Genomic DNA, 14,890 nt, shown 5'->3' on the forward strand with positions numbered 1-14,890 from the left:
ATTGCCATTTACTTCCAGGGTTTCAAGTTAACTTGCACCTCAAGTGCAAGAAAAAACGTATTAATAATTGTAAGTGTTAAAAGCATTTCACACAAATTCAGAGAACTTGGGTATGATAAAATGGGAAAAGGGCCTTTCTGAATATCCTGCTTCAAACCAAACAGATCTCATACTCCCACAAATAAGTATGAAAGCATTTGAGTTACCTTTCTTATTGCCACCACAAAACCTCCTCAGCTCCTTGTTTATTATCGAAGAAAATACAGACGTTAGGAATATCTTAGAGAACTGTAATATTATTAAGGTGCATATAAATTCTTGGAAAAGACTTTCTGTGGGTTTTAAATATATTATGTATTTAAATACTACAAATTAAACTGAACTAGAATATTACAGAAAATTTAATAACAGTATGTAAATCAAAGAAAATTGTTTGAAAATCTCTACTGAGAAACCCCTTTTTCTTGATTATTGACATCTCTCATTGTACCTCCAGATGTGGCCAAGGCACTGCTGTCCATTACCAAGTCTTAACTTCTAAATACCTTTAACAGGAGGAGGGATGTGCTCTGTAACCATGGTACAACAACCAGACATCACCTCTATTCTATTTCTGAATAAGTAAAGAAAGGTAAAGATGAGTGATATTTCCCTGGAAAAGCAAATGAATGGATAGAAATGATTCAGGCAATGTGTTGCAACTGTTTGTCTCGGGGGGGAAAAAAAGAATATGTATCTATCTATCTCATCAAGCAGTTGTTTTCTTGGGAAAAAATAGTGCACATTTGGTATGTTTTTGCACACTGCATGTAGGTATGTATTTGGAGGCTTCCTGCAATACTCTGAGATCACCAGGCAGTGAAACTAAGCCAAGGCTGCCCTTGGGTGAGTGAGGTGCCCTTCCCACCCTCCCATGCAGGGGAGATGGGACCAGGGCTCCACACCACTGCACACCGCCGCTAATACCAATGTATCATAAATACCAGTGCTGCCATCAAAAGGAAGTTTGCTTGCAAGCCGAAGCCTGAACATTCACAGAGTAAAACTGGTAACAAAAATATTCCTGTCAATAAATCAAAAGGTACATAATGCAAGGGGCTGCCTTCTATCTGTAGAACAAACAGCAAAACCGTCCTCGGAGATCCTTTATGTAAAAAAAATGGTGTATTTCTTTTTTATGAGCTCCATCTAATGGTTGATTCTGTTTTTACACAGCTGCTTAGAATTTCTCCACTGTGGATCTCTTATGCTAAACTTAAGACAAAAAACCAGGATGTTTCCAATGTTAAAAGTAAAGCAGAGCATATTTGGTTGAAAGAAATTTAGATTTCCATGCAGAAAAGTGAAAGCAACTCTTTCTATGAAATGTTGGAAATATTTAAAAGACTGCACATCTTTTAAATACATCAGTATTCTTCTAGCTTTGCAGCAGGTTTCTACCTTTGCAGTCATGGAAATACGCCCATACTAATTTGGCATTTCTAAACAGAGAGTAGCAGAGCCACGTCAGCGCAGACCGTTGGGCATCCAGCATTAAAACTGCTCAACGGGGAAAGTAATTTTCAGTAGTTTGTGCCCAAAATATTCAAAGGAAAGCGACTGGCAGTACACATACATGTTTTTATCAGGAAGGATTGCTCTCTGCACTTTTGGTAGCAAAAGAGCGTTTTGCAGTGCCCGGCACTGGGGAAAGGAGAGCTGGAGGGGGCACGGGAATGTCCCCTAGCGCGTGGAACCCAGCGGGGAGCTGACATACAGGTTTGTGATTTTAATAATATTAAATGTATTTTTTAAAATTAATATTTATTCAATAGTCAAAATTTATCCTTTAAGGTGTTGCTGAGATAAGCTTGAAATATTCCAATTTGAGAGTCTGAAAACTCAGTATTTTAAGTGTTACACTTTAAAAGTAAGCCACGCACGGCAGTGGGCAGAGGATGCTGATGCTGCACTGTGAACAGGAGCGCACGCTGCACCCATGGGCGTCACACCCAGCGAGACCCGCCCCATGATCTCTCCTAACACAACCAAAAAGCCAAGTTTCCTGTCTCACTGAAAAAGAAAAACTATTCGGCCATAAAATACTGAGATATTCACACATATTTTGTATTCATTTTGCAACCTCTCCGTAAGCCCCCCACTTTGTTCAAACTGCCCTCCCTCTCAAAACCCAGAAAAATCCACCTCCTCTCCTGTGGTAGTGTCAAACCAGAGAGGTGATTGGTATACAGAGAATAATTAAACACAATTTAAATGCAGAGTCAATAATCTTTAAGAGCCAGCAGAAAAAACTGGAAAAAAAACTAAAAAAAAAATATAAATCTTGTTTTCTACTTCACTTATATAAAAAAATGCAGAATACTTCTTCAAGCTTGTAAGAATACAAGATGCCAGTTACTAGAAATGAGCTTTTTTAAATTATAATTGACTTTTTCACCTCTCTAAATGGCAAATTTTGTGGAAACACAATTTAAACCCAAGCCATTAGCTGAATTCCTTGGCACTCCCACGCCTGCGCTATGGCAGGAGGCACCATCGGCACATCATGTCACCGACTCCCCACGCCTGGCCAGCACGGGTGCGTCACTGAAGCCTCGGGTACCTCAGCATCGTACTCCCAGAGCTGGTTCCCTCTCATGTGGTGGCACTTCAGCATGATGACGGGACCGTTCAGCCTCGAGACATCCAGGCACAAGTCGTCCGTGCGGATCTCTTTGTCAGCGGTGTAGGAAAACACCTGCAAACAGAACATGACTGCAGTGAGAAAGAGTTAGCAGAAGTCCTAACTGACTGCCCATTCGGAATACAGGGAATTTTTACTCCAGCAGAGCAGAACTATTTTCTTCCCCAAACATGGAGGTGGTGCCTTGGATCTCACAAGAGTTTCATGCAAGTTGCTCAGCTGGTGAATGTCTGCTGCACATAAAAGAAGGAATATCATGCTAAGGAAAAGCAATTTTATGGGACCAAGTCCAGGAATCATCCAGGCATACACTCAGTTTTACCTCCTGGGGATTCTACAGAAGTAATTGTGATCAGTGTCTTCAGGAGAAATTGCACAGATCTTTTAGTGCAACGGCTAAACCGAGTCATCATTGGAAGAATCCAAACCTTCCTAAACTAAACCTTCCCCCTAGTACCTACCTTAACTTTGGGTAGCAAGGATTACCTATGTCAAAGATTCATGTGCATGAATTTTTCAGAAATATCAGGTCACTTAATCAAATCAGGCAAAAAATCAAGGTATGAGAGAACACCCCCTCACCAAACTCCTGTCAAACCAGCTGTAAGTGTCAGAAGGCTTCTTTAACTGAACACCTTCAGTGAGGAGCCAATGGACAAAATCCAGGCGGCAACCGACTTTCTCCTGACCACATGCACAAGGATTAGTTCATTTACAGTAATAAATCCTAATGCGTGGGACAGTCTTACTGCCTTGCAGGGTGACCAGGCAGCACTGGCTGAGCTCTCGCAGCATCACCACTGAGGCTCTGCAGGGGGTTTCAGGCTGATGGGGAAGGATGCTCAGTTAGGTCTCGACACTTTGCAGGTGGGTCCGGAGCTGGAGGAGTGCTAAATAACTTTGACCGAAGGTCCCTGATAACTTTAATCTGCCGTTGGGGTCTCCAGCCATCCCTCCTGCACGCTCCTCACCAGCCACACAAGGAGCAAGGGCCACTGCCTGGAGAGGGGGGAAAATGTGGAGACCAGAGGAGAAGGGGAAGGAAAGGAAGGAAGATGATAGAGAACTGTGAGCATTTACACTAAATTATGTGGCCTGGACACACAAGAAGCATCCCTCTGCTCCTAACCCACTGTTCGCAACCTCCATCATGTTGCTGGCCCCAGCACAAAGGCTCCTGAAATGGCCTTTGGAAATGCCTTGGCTCTGTATTGCATCATCCTTTCCTTGCAGAAAATTCTTTTCCTGGCAAAAAGTGAATTATTTCTGTCCTCTGGTCCCCTCTCATCAGCAGCAGGAGACCAGGGAGCGGAGCCTCAGCCTGCCTATCGTGATCTACCACCCCACTTGAAACAAACATCACACAGGCGGCTGCTGCTGGGGCGTGGGGCTGCAGTGCCACCATGGTGGCAACAGAACTAGGGGAATGTTTGCAGTTAATAAAATAATGTCAAGACCATGACAAAATATAGAATTATGATGTCCCATTCAGGTTTTGATGAGTTTCAATCTGTACACCTGCAATGGAGATACAATGCTGTCAAAAATACGCAAAATATTCACACAGGTGCCAAGGCTTAAATTAAGAGAGAAATAAAATAAAAGCATGGATTAATATAGCATGTGGACATATACCACAATTACTTGGTGATTTCAGAGTTCCCATAAAACAATTGCTCTTGTAAAAGGACTACAGTAAAATTAAAAGAGCTGAAGCTGAGATCTGAACCGGAAATAACGCAGTGCCCCAGGGAACGTCTGTCCATTGAGACTTCCAGTGATACATTAAATTGTACTCAAGGAAGAAAAATCAATCAAGCAGTAAATGAAAACTTTTTCAGTGAATTAAGCAGAAGGCGGGAGATACCACATCACTTAGAAACATGACACTTGGTAGTGGTGCACTAGTAAAGGCAATTCTGCCCGTGTAATTCTCAAAACCTGTATACTGCAAAAAGCGGCCAAGGGAATAAAGGCAAGGATTTTCACAGAACCACAGAACAGTTTGTGTTGGGAGGGACCTTAAAGCCCACCCAGTTCCCACTCCTGCCCCGGGCAGGGACCCCCCCAGCCCAGGCTGCTCCCAGCCCCATCCAGCCTGGCCTGGAGCACTGCCAGGGATGGGGCACCCACAGCTGCTCTGGGCAGCCTGGCCCACCGCCTCGCCGCCCTCACGGGGAGAGGTTCTTCCTGATATCTGACCTGCATCTGCCCTCTCTGCGCTCAGAGCCACCCCTGTGCCCTGTCACACATGAGAACCTCATGCACTTGGCTTTGATGAACTCCATGAGGTTTGCACGGGCTAACCTCTCAAACTTGTTAAGGTCCCTCTGGATGGCATCCCTTTCCTCCAGCCCATCGGCTGCTGGAAGATTGTTTGGGTTTTTTTAAGTTGGAGGTTCAGATAAATCTTTCAGAGCAATCACAGAATGGAGTCAGCATGCCAACGTGGCAGCGGAGCAGCCAGCTCCAAATCAAAGCCATGAGGCAGAGCAAGAGCTGCTAGGATCAGCCGTCTTTCCGTTTTCCAAATTTCATATTCACTGATCACAACCCACTTGTCTGGGTGAAAATCTGGGATCCAAAGTTACAGCAAAGTACAAGCCGCCTTTTGCATTTATTCATCCAGTGATAAATCACCGAGATCAAATGTGAGGGTCTCAAAGCGTTGCTTTCACTGAAAAACACACTGGCCACAGGCAAATACTTGGGCTTTTCTCCAGTGGCAAGAGGCTCTGAAACACCAGCTTGTCAGGGCTCTGCTGAGACGGGGGTGAAATGAGTCTGCATCACATCAAAAAATGCCACTTTGTTTTCAAATGGACATTTTCTACATTTCCCTTGTGTGCAAAAGCAAGCCCCAAAGCCTTTAAAAAAAAACTTGTAACCTCAGCCAAGGTGCTGGAAACTCCGTGTAGGTACAGCTCACTTAATGACATTCTGGAAATATTACAGAATTCACAGCTGAGGGCTGACCAAGGAGGAGACACCGGCGTCATTCTGAACAGCAACTCTAACTGTGTCCATCTCTGGCAACTCTCAGTGAGAACTAAAGCATTCACAAGTACTCCTGTATGTTAAATGCATGGCAGCAGAAGCATTTTTTTCAAATTCTTAAATTCATACAAGCTGTCACACATGCCCTACTCAAGTTTCGGTTTGTATCCTGAATCTGTGTTGTTTCCAATTACTTTTTTTATAGTAAGATGTCTGCCTACACCTTGCCCCTGGCAAGTAAAACAGAAACACTGATGAAAAAGATCCACACTTGATCAGACTGATTACTGGTTTGGTTTGTAGAGGTCCGACAGATGTACATCCTCTTGATCAGATGAGCTGATATGAGCTCATCAGGCTAAGTTCACCGATGTGCATAAGGTTACAAAAAAAAAGAAAAATCAGGATCAGTTAGGAGATTTCTTCAAAAAGAAGTACAAGAACAGTCTATGTTCTGGACTGAAATGAAAAATGAAGATTTTAGAAACAAATATTCAACTGTTTATGACCTTCGCTCTCAATTATAGCAACATCTGAAAATTCTTCTCTAAACAAAACACTGTAACAACAAAAGCAGCCTTCTTCATCATTCATCCCTACTTCCGAAAATCCCCCTCCAGTACGTTGTTTTGAAGTTGGGTTTGGAATAATAAGCACAGAACCCAAGAAAAAAACTTTAAAAATTGGTCCAAAAGACTATTGGTGCTATAACATTAAGCTGTGGTACCTATAAATATATAGAGAAATATATACGTATTTGCACGGAAGATATATATGTATATCTATTCGTTGGGGAAGAGAAAGGTATTATGCGGTTGAGGCACTGGGCTAAAACCACTCTTCAAAACCAGGTACCATAATAATGTTCGGCCACCAAGCTACCGTAATTAATGTCTGACAACGACACCTTTGGGGGGCTTTGATTTTTCTTTTAAACACCTTCACCCCAAAAATCTTACTGGGAGAATACTGGACTTGCTTGCTATCTTGTTCTAGATAACAAGAAATGTGGCCAAATAATCTAATAGTCTGTAAATTACTGATATAATTTGCAGCACGAAGTATCTCTCACTCAAAGTAGCAGTTTGGGTTCAAGAATTACTCTATGATTATATTGTACAGATATTTCGTCTTTTACTATGCTCATTATTAAGAGATTTACCCATTACTGTTAATTCTGAAGCAACTTCCGACTTTGATTTTTAACTATTTTTTTTTTTTCACACTAAACATATTTGCATCAGGCATTTTTTTCTGGCCCCAGAGACGTGTTTTAGCCTCAGAGAGATGTTTTCTTCTGTGTTTTATGGAAATCAAATACTTATATTTTGAAATTTATTTCCATTTGCATATTTCTTTTTCCTCCCATCTTTGATAATTGCAACACACTGTTCCATTATATCTTTTGAAAGAGTAAGTGATGTCTGAATTGACAATTACAGAAGATGGGTTTGAAAAACATGCCGTCTGAAGAAAGAAAAATGAATGCTAATTAAGACTATGTAAAATTATCAGGCTAGCATTTTGCTACAATCCATATTAATTATAGATATAATTATATTAATGTCATATAAAAATAGAGGGTGAGGAGCATGTTGCATTTTATAGCTAATTAAATAGTATATTTCACGCCACACATTCCAGTGCAAGACAGGAAGGAACTTTCCACGCAGAGTCTGGTCTGCTGCTGTCACCCCACACCTGGGGACACGATGGAGGTCAGCCCAGCTCCCTGGGGGGGCATGGGCCAACACGCCTGCTCCGAGCATCGGGCTGGCTGCCAAGCCTGTGGACCGCAATGAACAGACATTGCAGGAGCTGCTCTGGGGGCCCACCAGCACATCGGGAGACACGATTTATTCCCCACTGCCCGCAGAGCCAGGGGCACACACCTACCGCATCTGTCCTGGGCTGCAACTGAGCTACCAGCACACGGGCTGCTGAGGGGTGAAAGTACAGTTCTTTCCAGTGTTCACAGACTCGCAGGACGGTTTGGGCTGGAAGGGACCTTAAAGCCCACCCAGTTCCCTGCCCTGCCCCGGGCAGGGACCCCCCCCCAGCCCAGGCTGCTCCCAGCCCCATCCAGCCTGGCCTGGAGCACTGCCAGGGATGGGGCACCCACAGCTGCTCTGGGCAGCCTGGCCCACCGCCTCGCCGCCCTCACGGGGAGAGGTTCTTCCTGGTATCTGACCTGCATCTGCCCTCTCTGCGCTCAGAGCCACCCCCGTGCCCTGTCACACGTGCCCCTGTAAGAAGCCCCCCCCCCAGCTTTCCTGCCGGCCCCTTCAGGCGCTGGGAGCTGCTCTAAGGCCCCCCCGGAGCCTGCTCTTCTCCAGGCTGAACAGCCCCAGCTCTCCCAGCCCGGCTTCCCAGGAGAGGGGCTCCAGCCCCTGCCCATCTCCGTGGCCCCCGCTGGGCTCGCTCCCACAGCTCCGTGCCCCCCTTATGCCGGGTCCCAGAGCTGGAGGCAGCGCTGCGGGGGGGTCTCAGCAGAGCGGGGCAGAGGGGCAGAGCCCCCTCCCTCACCCTGCCGGCCCTGCTGGGGGGGCAGCCCAGGCACGGCCGGGGCTCTGGCTGTGAGCACACGTTGCTTTCCCTCGCTCTTCTCCTGCAGCTGTCCCCTTGGGCTGGTGGCACCCGCCATGGCCAGCCTCGGAGAGTGGTCCTGCCCGGCAGGCGAGGGGGATGCTCCATCACCGGGATGAAGGTTCCCAGGCAAGAGCCGCTACCCAAGAGCTGTGGCTGTTCACATGGTTCCATCACCCAAATCAGTTTTCCAAAAGAGGTTAATATAAGTCCCTAATGCAGCTGAAGCAGACACTATTAAAGGAGACACTGCTAAAGTCTCCAGAATGACAAAATTACAAAATATTCTCACAAGTGACACAGCACTGATCTATAGAAACACAAAGGTACTTCCAGCCTCCCGCTTTTTGTGGAGCCGATTAACACTAAACAGGAACAGAAAGACACCTTGCCTTTCATAACACCTGCAGTCCTGACACAGACAGATTTATTGCCTATGCATGGTAGCAGGTTTTTACAGGAGTTAATGTATTTTGTATATATATTTTTGTAACATCCTTTATTAGTATATTTCCATACAGCAAGTTTTGAGGCAGCAGTAAAGCCCTGTGAAGCCAAAGCTCCATTAAGCTGATGCTTGGGATTCAGGCATCATCCGACTGAACTGAAGAGAGACGCCTCATGTATCACTGACAATTTCATTACTTCTTTCATGTTAAAAGGACCTAACAAAGTATTCCTCCTGATCAAAGTCTGAGAAACGAAGCAGTTTCTTCAACACCAATAAAATTTCAAGCAACATTGTTAACGGGAAACCAGTCGAGTGGTCAATACAAATCTGTAGCTATTTATATATACATATATACACACACACACACACACAAATACGAATACATATATATTTATATATGTGTGTGTGTATATATACATATACATATGGACTGCAATAGCCCATAGCCAGAATTTTCCTTTCCCATTATTTGGTTGTCCTTTTCTTTGGAAAACAGTATTTTGTCAACTCACAAGAAGTCTAATACTAAGAATATTGTTCATAAACCCTTAATTTATACTTAATTATGTGGAACTAAATTTTGATGATGTAGCTATACAATTGAGGAAGAAGTGTGACAACCAATAAAGACAGTAAAAAACTGGACATAACTAAGCACAGAAAAATCTAATTTATTCTGTCAACCACTGTCAAAGGTAAAGTTTGAATTCACCTTTTATAAATGATGTAAATATTCTCACAAAAGCTGCAAGGAAAGCACTTTTCCTCTCCTCCTGAAATTGTTTACACATTAGATGTTGAAAGTCACCTTAGGCAAAGCAGGGGAATTGAAGCCGATTCCCCTACCACCCAAAAAAAGATCCAGGACTCCCCATAAAATAGCCAGTTAAATCACTTTTAGGGGCAAGGACAGGGATATTTTGCCTCTTCACTGAAATCCTGTCTTTACCAAGGCCAGCCAACCACTTCAGCATTTTAGCACCTGAACAAATCCCAAACCAGCCATGTGGAAAAGGCACCTCACACCTCAGGATCTCCATCAAAGAGGACTTTTTGGCAGCTTGGGTGTTCAACAAGCAACTCCATCCCATATCGGAGAACAACTGCACTGACTCTTCGAAGGAAAAAATACCCATTTCCAACACTCCACCACACAAAGAACAGCTCTTCAGGAAATGAAAAAAAAAATAAATTTGGTTTTCATTCCTACTTGTGTAGTACGCAAACTAATCATATGCAAAGACATGCATGCATGCTTCCCTCACCTCCCCAGAAGCTTCTGGAGTATCTGGCCACTGCTGGGAACTGGGTGCTCACTAGGCTGATGTGGGCAGAAAGCAGCAAGTTCTGTGGCAACAGCCCTCCAGAGACCCAGCCCTTTGTCCAGAGCCTTTGGGATTTGGCACATCCAACCCTTTTTTAGTTCCAGATGATTTACAGGACTGGTTTTAGTTTGTGCTACTCCAACAGTTTATTTTCACCCTGAAGGAAGATACATATACTAAAACCAACTAAACACACCAAGATGGTGCGTCCCACCAGAGGGATATTCAACCTGATCAAGGGTCAACCCTTGGTTTATGGGATGACCTGAAGATGTGCCCGGCTCAGAGCCCCTGAACACCTCATAGGCTTCCCTGCGGCCACTCTAGAAGTAGGGATCAGATGAATTTCTAAAAAAAAGAGGTTATGCCAAGATCTTTAATGCCCCAAAAGCCACTCATCCCATTCCAGAGTCTGCAGTGAACAGCAGAGGCACCGCCAAGCCAGAGCTGACTTCCATGTTTTGGAAGGTTCATGTAAAAATTGTTCTGTTGTTGCCTCAACCTCTAACCACCAGTGCCAAGAATTCATTTATCCTGGTGCTCAGCCCCAAGGAGAGATACACTGTCATGCAGAGCAATCCAGAGAAACACTGTAATTACCACCAGCTAGCACAGACTGAAGTTGATAGTTGGAGCTATACTAAATGATCAACGTAACAGAAATAAAATAGAAGAAAAGAAAACTGGTTGGCAGCATCTACTGGGAACATGTATGGTCGCAACAGTGGGATCTGCGGGAAACACTTTGGTTTAGCAAGGTTTCCAACGGTTGCTAAGGAACTCAGTTTTATCAAAACGGCACTGGGAAACACTGGCATCACCCCCTTGTGCTGACGGCAAGCACACCTTCCCCATATTAAAACCTTTGTCCTCCACCATAGAATCCTTTGTCCTTTTCTAAACCACTGAGACCCTATAGGGATTTCAGGTGCATTCAGCATTTTGCACAGAAACTGAAAGAAAACCCTATTTTTGGCTCCACAGCAGTGGGGAGATTGTAGTTGGGTGGTTTTTTGTGTGTGTCTGTTTCGAGTTGGTGCTCTTGGGGATTTTTTTGTTAATTTTTTTGTGTTTTTTTTCCAGCTAGCTGTCACTTTATAAAGGATGGCTACCAGCACATCGGCAACAAAAAGCCGTCGATGCTTCCAGGATCTGAGGGTGTTCATTATGCTGCGCCAGATTCACAAGTCTTAGTAGGTACAGCAAACACTCACATTCTGCGTTTTATCTACCCAGGCTTCATTACCGCAATGTTACACATCTAATGCTCGCCCTCCTGCGTTCCCTTGCAACTATTTCTGCCAATTTAAGGAAGCATCAATTCAGTTTTCCCACAGACTCTAAAAAGAAGGCATTATTCTCATTCTGATTGCACTAAATAAAAGATACTGTTATTTAACATGCAGACATGGCTCCTTTGTTCCCTATTAATCACAGTTATTATAACGGTGCTGAAGATCACCAAGGGCTTCATTGTGCAGCATCCTGAGCTAATCCAGAGTATTAGACAGTTCCTGCCCCAAAGGTTTATCACCTCAATCCATAAGAATGATGTAAAGTCTGCAAGGGGAACCATCCATCAGCAAAATGGACTAACAAAATATAAGCAATAACTAGTTTTGTTCATAATGGGTCTGTTTAGAAGACTAAAAGCTGCAAAGAAAGCCAAGTTAGGGAAAACAGGAGACTGGGAAAGGTGAAAAAGGCAGAAAGAACACAGAAGGGCTAAGTTACTTTCTGATAACACCTTATGAAATCTAGTATTTACCTAAGATATTACAATTGATAAAATCAAAGCACTAAACTCATAGTCTGTAATGAGTGTGGTGTTCCCTTACCCAGTGAGGTCTCCAAGGAGTCTTTGGTGTGAGGTCAGCTGCACAAGTGCTGCTCAATTCCCCTTCACGTGCAGCACTTGTATCTGTTGCATGAATAAAAGTCTAATTGCCACTAAACTGCAGCTTTTGTTCCATTTGATCTTGTGCATAAATTGCTTTCCGACGACTTACTGAACAGCTGCGGTTGATAAATTAGCTAAGTGAAAATGTAAAAGGTGACTCCTGCATTAGTCGTCCGCAGCCGAAGTGCGAGCTGCCATCGGGTGGCTGTGCTGGTGTCAACAGCACATCCACCCTGCTTGCCATCAGGGTATCTATCACATACCTCTCCCTCCTTCTGACCTGGCAACAATATTAACAGAGGAAAAATTACTCTTTATAACCTCCTGAGAACGGCGGCCTTCCATTACAGAAACGTCTCAGGAGTCAGACAGCTCACACATTTCTATCCATTCCCAGTAGTAAGCAAATTATCATACCACACCAATAAATTCTTACAAGAGTGAGAGATCATAAATTATTTTTTCTATGTACCACTACAGAGAAAGTGCTCATGTTTGAAAGGCGTTTGAAAATAGACACATTTACTGTGAATGGGGAAAAAATGGAAACTGTGAAACAGAACAGTTTCTGAAAGACCTATTACTTAGAGCTAACTGGGGAAAAAACAACCCCCTAACAACCCTTATTGTGTGTGTTGTTTTTTTCTTTGAACTGCCAGCGAGTACCCAGCCTGAACTTTCTGTATAAAACATTGCCAGAAGGGAGTCATGTTCCCCTTGCACATTTACCAAAACATATAAAACATTATGTTCATTCTGATCTCACCCTGCAACAGCCGCCCCAGGTAAGTTCATAGCAAGCAAAATCCTGGCTGTTGCAATTCCTCATTGACTCAAAATGAATCCTGACAAAACACGCTCCATCCTGCAGGAACCACAATGTCTTTTCCAAAAAAGCCTGCTCCCACGCAGAGCTGCCATGCACACAAGACACTGTCAGCCTCGGCAGCCAGCAATCGAGGACAGGAGCCCTGAGGCGCCTGGGAAAGGGTTTGCATGAAGCGTCTTCCATTTGCCAGCTCAGCCCTCTGCGCTCAGGGAGCTGGTGCAGGCTGTAAACCAGTGAGAAATCCCCCAGACCATCATCCCCTCTGCCGGGGCTGCAGGAGCTGCAGGAGCTGCAGGCCTGCGGTGCGGCAGGATGCTGAGCAATGGCCACACGATCCCAGCCGCACTACTGCTTACACTTTGCTCTGACGGTGGTGGAATCACCATCCTGGAAGTGTTCAAAAAACATGCAGATGCAGCGCTTGGGGACACAGGTCAGTGGTGGGCTGGGCAGTGCTGGGGTAGCGCTTGGGCTTGGTCACATCTAAGGTCTTTCCCAACCTAAATGATTCTATCCTTCTCACTATAGAAAAACCACCACGATATTTATCTCAAGGAAACATCTCCAAAGGAAAAGCATCCCCTTTCAGCTATCGCTTCCATTAGGCTTACAGTCAGCTCCGCAGCAGCCAGCCTCCTCGCCCCGGGATGCAGGGAGCATGCCCTGCAAGCTGCTCACAAAACGCTCCCACCACTCCGGACCTTCCACGGCCGCTCTCTTGGGCACGATGAGACTGAGCTGCAAAGCAGATGGCAGCCTGTGATCAGGCACAGACCACCCACCCGGGGGGCACTGCGGGGCCGCAGCAGCGCAGGACCCTTCTCGGGGGTTTGTGACTGTGCAGCCACAATGAAGATGTGCTTAATCACATCCCCAGCGATTTTTATTTTTTTTCTGACAAAAAGCAGGTTCATTTCTATACACAAATGAAGCCTCAGCGTTAAACAGAAAAAAATAAGAGACTGCAATGTTGTTTCGTTATCTCTTCAGGAGAGGGGCTGCCAGCCCATGCTCATGCACCTGCCGTGCAATTCCGAACCTGCATCACCCCCCAGCCCTGCTCCCTAATAATATCCCCCTCCCGCCTGTGTGGGATTATATGATTTGCTTATTGTTATGAACAGCGCCCCGAGGCTCCCGAGAACCACAGTAACAGATGACATTCCCATGGTAACACAACAAAAGCCAAAACACTGTGCCCACCAGGATGACTGTAGGCAGGAAAACCAGACAACTGTTTCACCCTCCATCAGGCCACCAAAAGGAACAAATTTCCTCTAAAAGACACAAACCCAGAAGTCAGCTGTGGCAGGGAAAAAACCAGGTGTGAGGCTGATGGGCCATCCCCCTCTGCCTGAGGCTGGGAAGCAGAATAGTTTTTCCACGATTCACAGGTGGCCAGCGCTTCCTTTAATCAGGAGTCAACCTTGGGTACCCTCCTGAAAACCATCGCCCCTGAAGTACGATAACCCACTGCCCCCAGCCCAGGAGCTATACGCACAAACCTGTATTCTAGCCCCCAGAGCCAGATCCCCACCACAGCCGATTTGAGGATAGGCTTTGCATTATTTTCACTCCATACAGAGCAAAGAAAAAACAGTTTTGAAATTGCTTTTAACTGCATTAGGAGAGCCATAGTATTTATTTTAAAGATTATTAATCGTCACCAGATCCTAGCTGAGATGGGATAAGCTGAAATACCCATGCCAACACAACAATGAATCCTCCAGTTTTATGCTCCAGAAACAATTCGCACACGAAGGGCCTCAGTTAACATATCTCATTTTTCTTAATTTGTTAAAGAAATTCATATTTTTAGAATCTCATTATCCTTAAGTCCTGTAAAACACTTTGGTAGCTGTGAGATATTTGCCCCTGCCTCAAGCTGGATCGCGCCCATGCATCTTGCTCAGCTCTAATGAGCTAGGTATTATTCTTGCCTGATTTTCATTCTGAAGTAGTTTTGTTCCTCAGCTATTTCTGTAACCATACAAGCCCCCTCCACCACGCCCCCAGCATTTACACGTCTTAACTCAGTTCTAATTTTTCATTAGGACAGAATTTAATAAAGGTAACTTTTAACGGGAGCTGTGTATGAGCACTACAGGATGAATGATGC

At 44.7% G+C, this 14,890-nt stretch overlaps 1 protein-coding gene across 6 annotated transcripts in view; it reads right to left on the reverse strand.

Annotated features, from left to right (window-relative positions):
• Positions 1 to 14,890, reverse strand: part of GALNT13 (polypeptide N-acetylgalactosaminyltransferase 13) — a 158,158-nt gene that overhangs the window by 13,473 nt on the left and 129,795 nt on the right. For all 6 annotated transcript variants that reach the window (XR_005829422.1, XR_005829425.1, XR_005829423.1 and 3 more), the window contains exon 12: positions 2,603 to 2,737. Coding sequence is in view for 2 of the 6 variants with exons in the window: in XM_040604590.1 (XP_040460524.1) it covers positions 2,603 to 2,737 (135 nt within the window). In the remaining 4 variants the exon portion in view is untranslated. The remainder of the gene's footprint in view (positions 1 to 2,602; positions 2,738 to 14,890) is intronic.

The sequence above is a fragment of the Falco naumanni genome, chromosome 8 (genome assembly GCF_017639655.2).
Source record: "Falco naumanni isolate bFalNau1 chromosome 8, bFalNau1.pat, whole genome shotgun sequence".
In the NCBI taxonomy this organism is placed as follows: Eukaryota; Metazoa; Chordata; class Aves; order Falconiformes; family Falconidae; genus Falco; species Falco naumanni.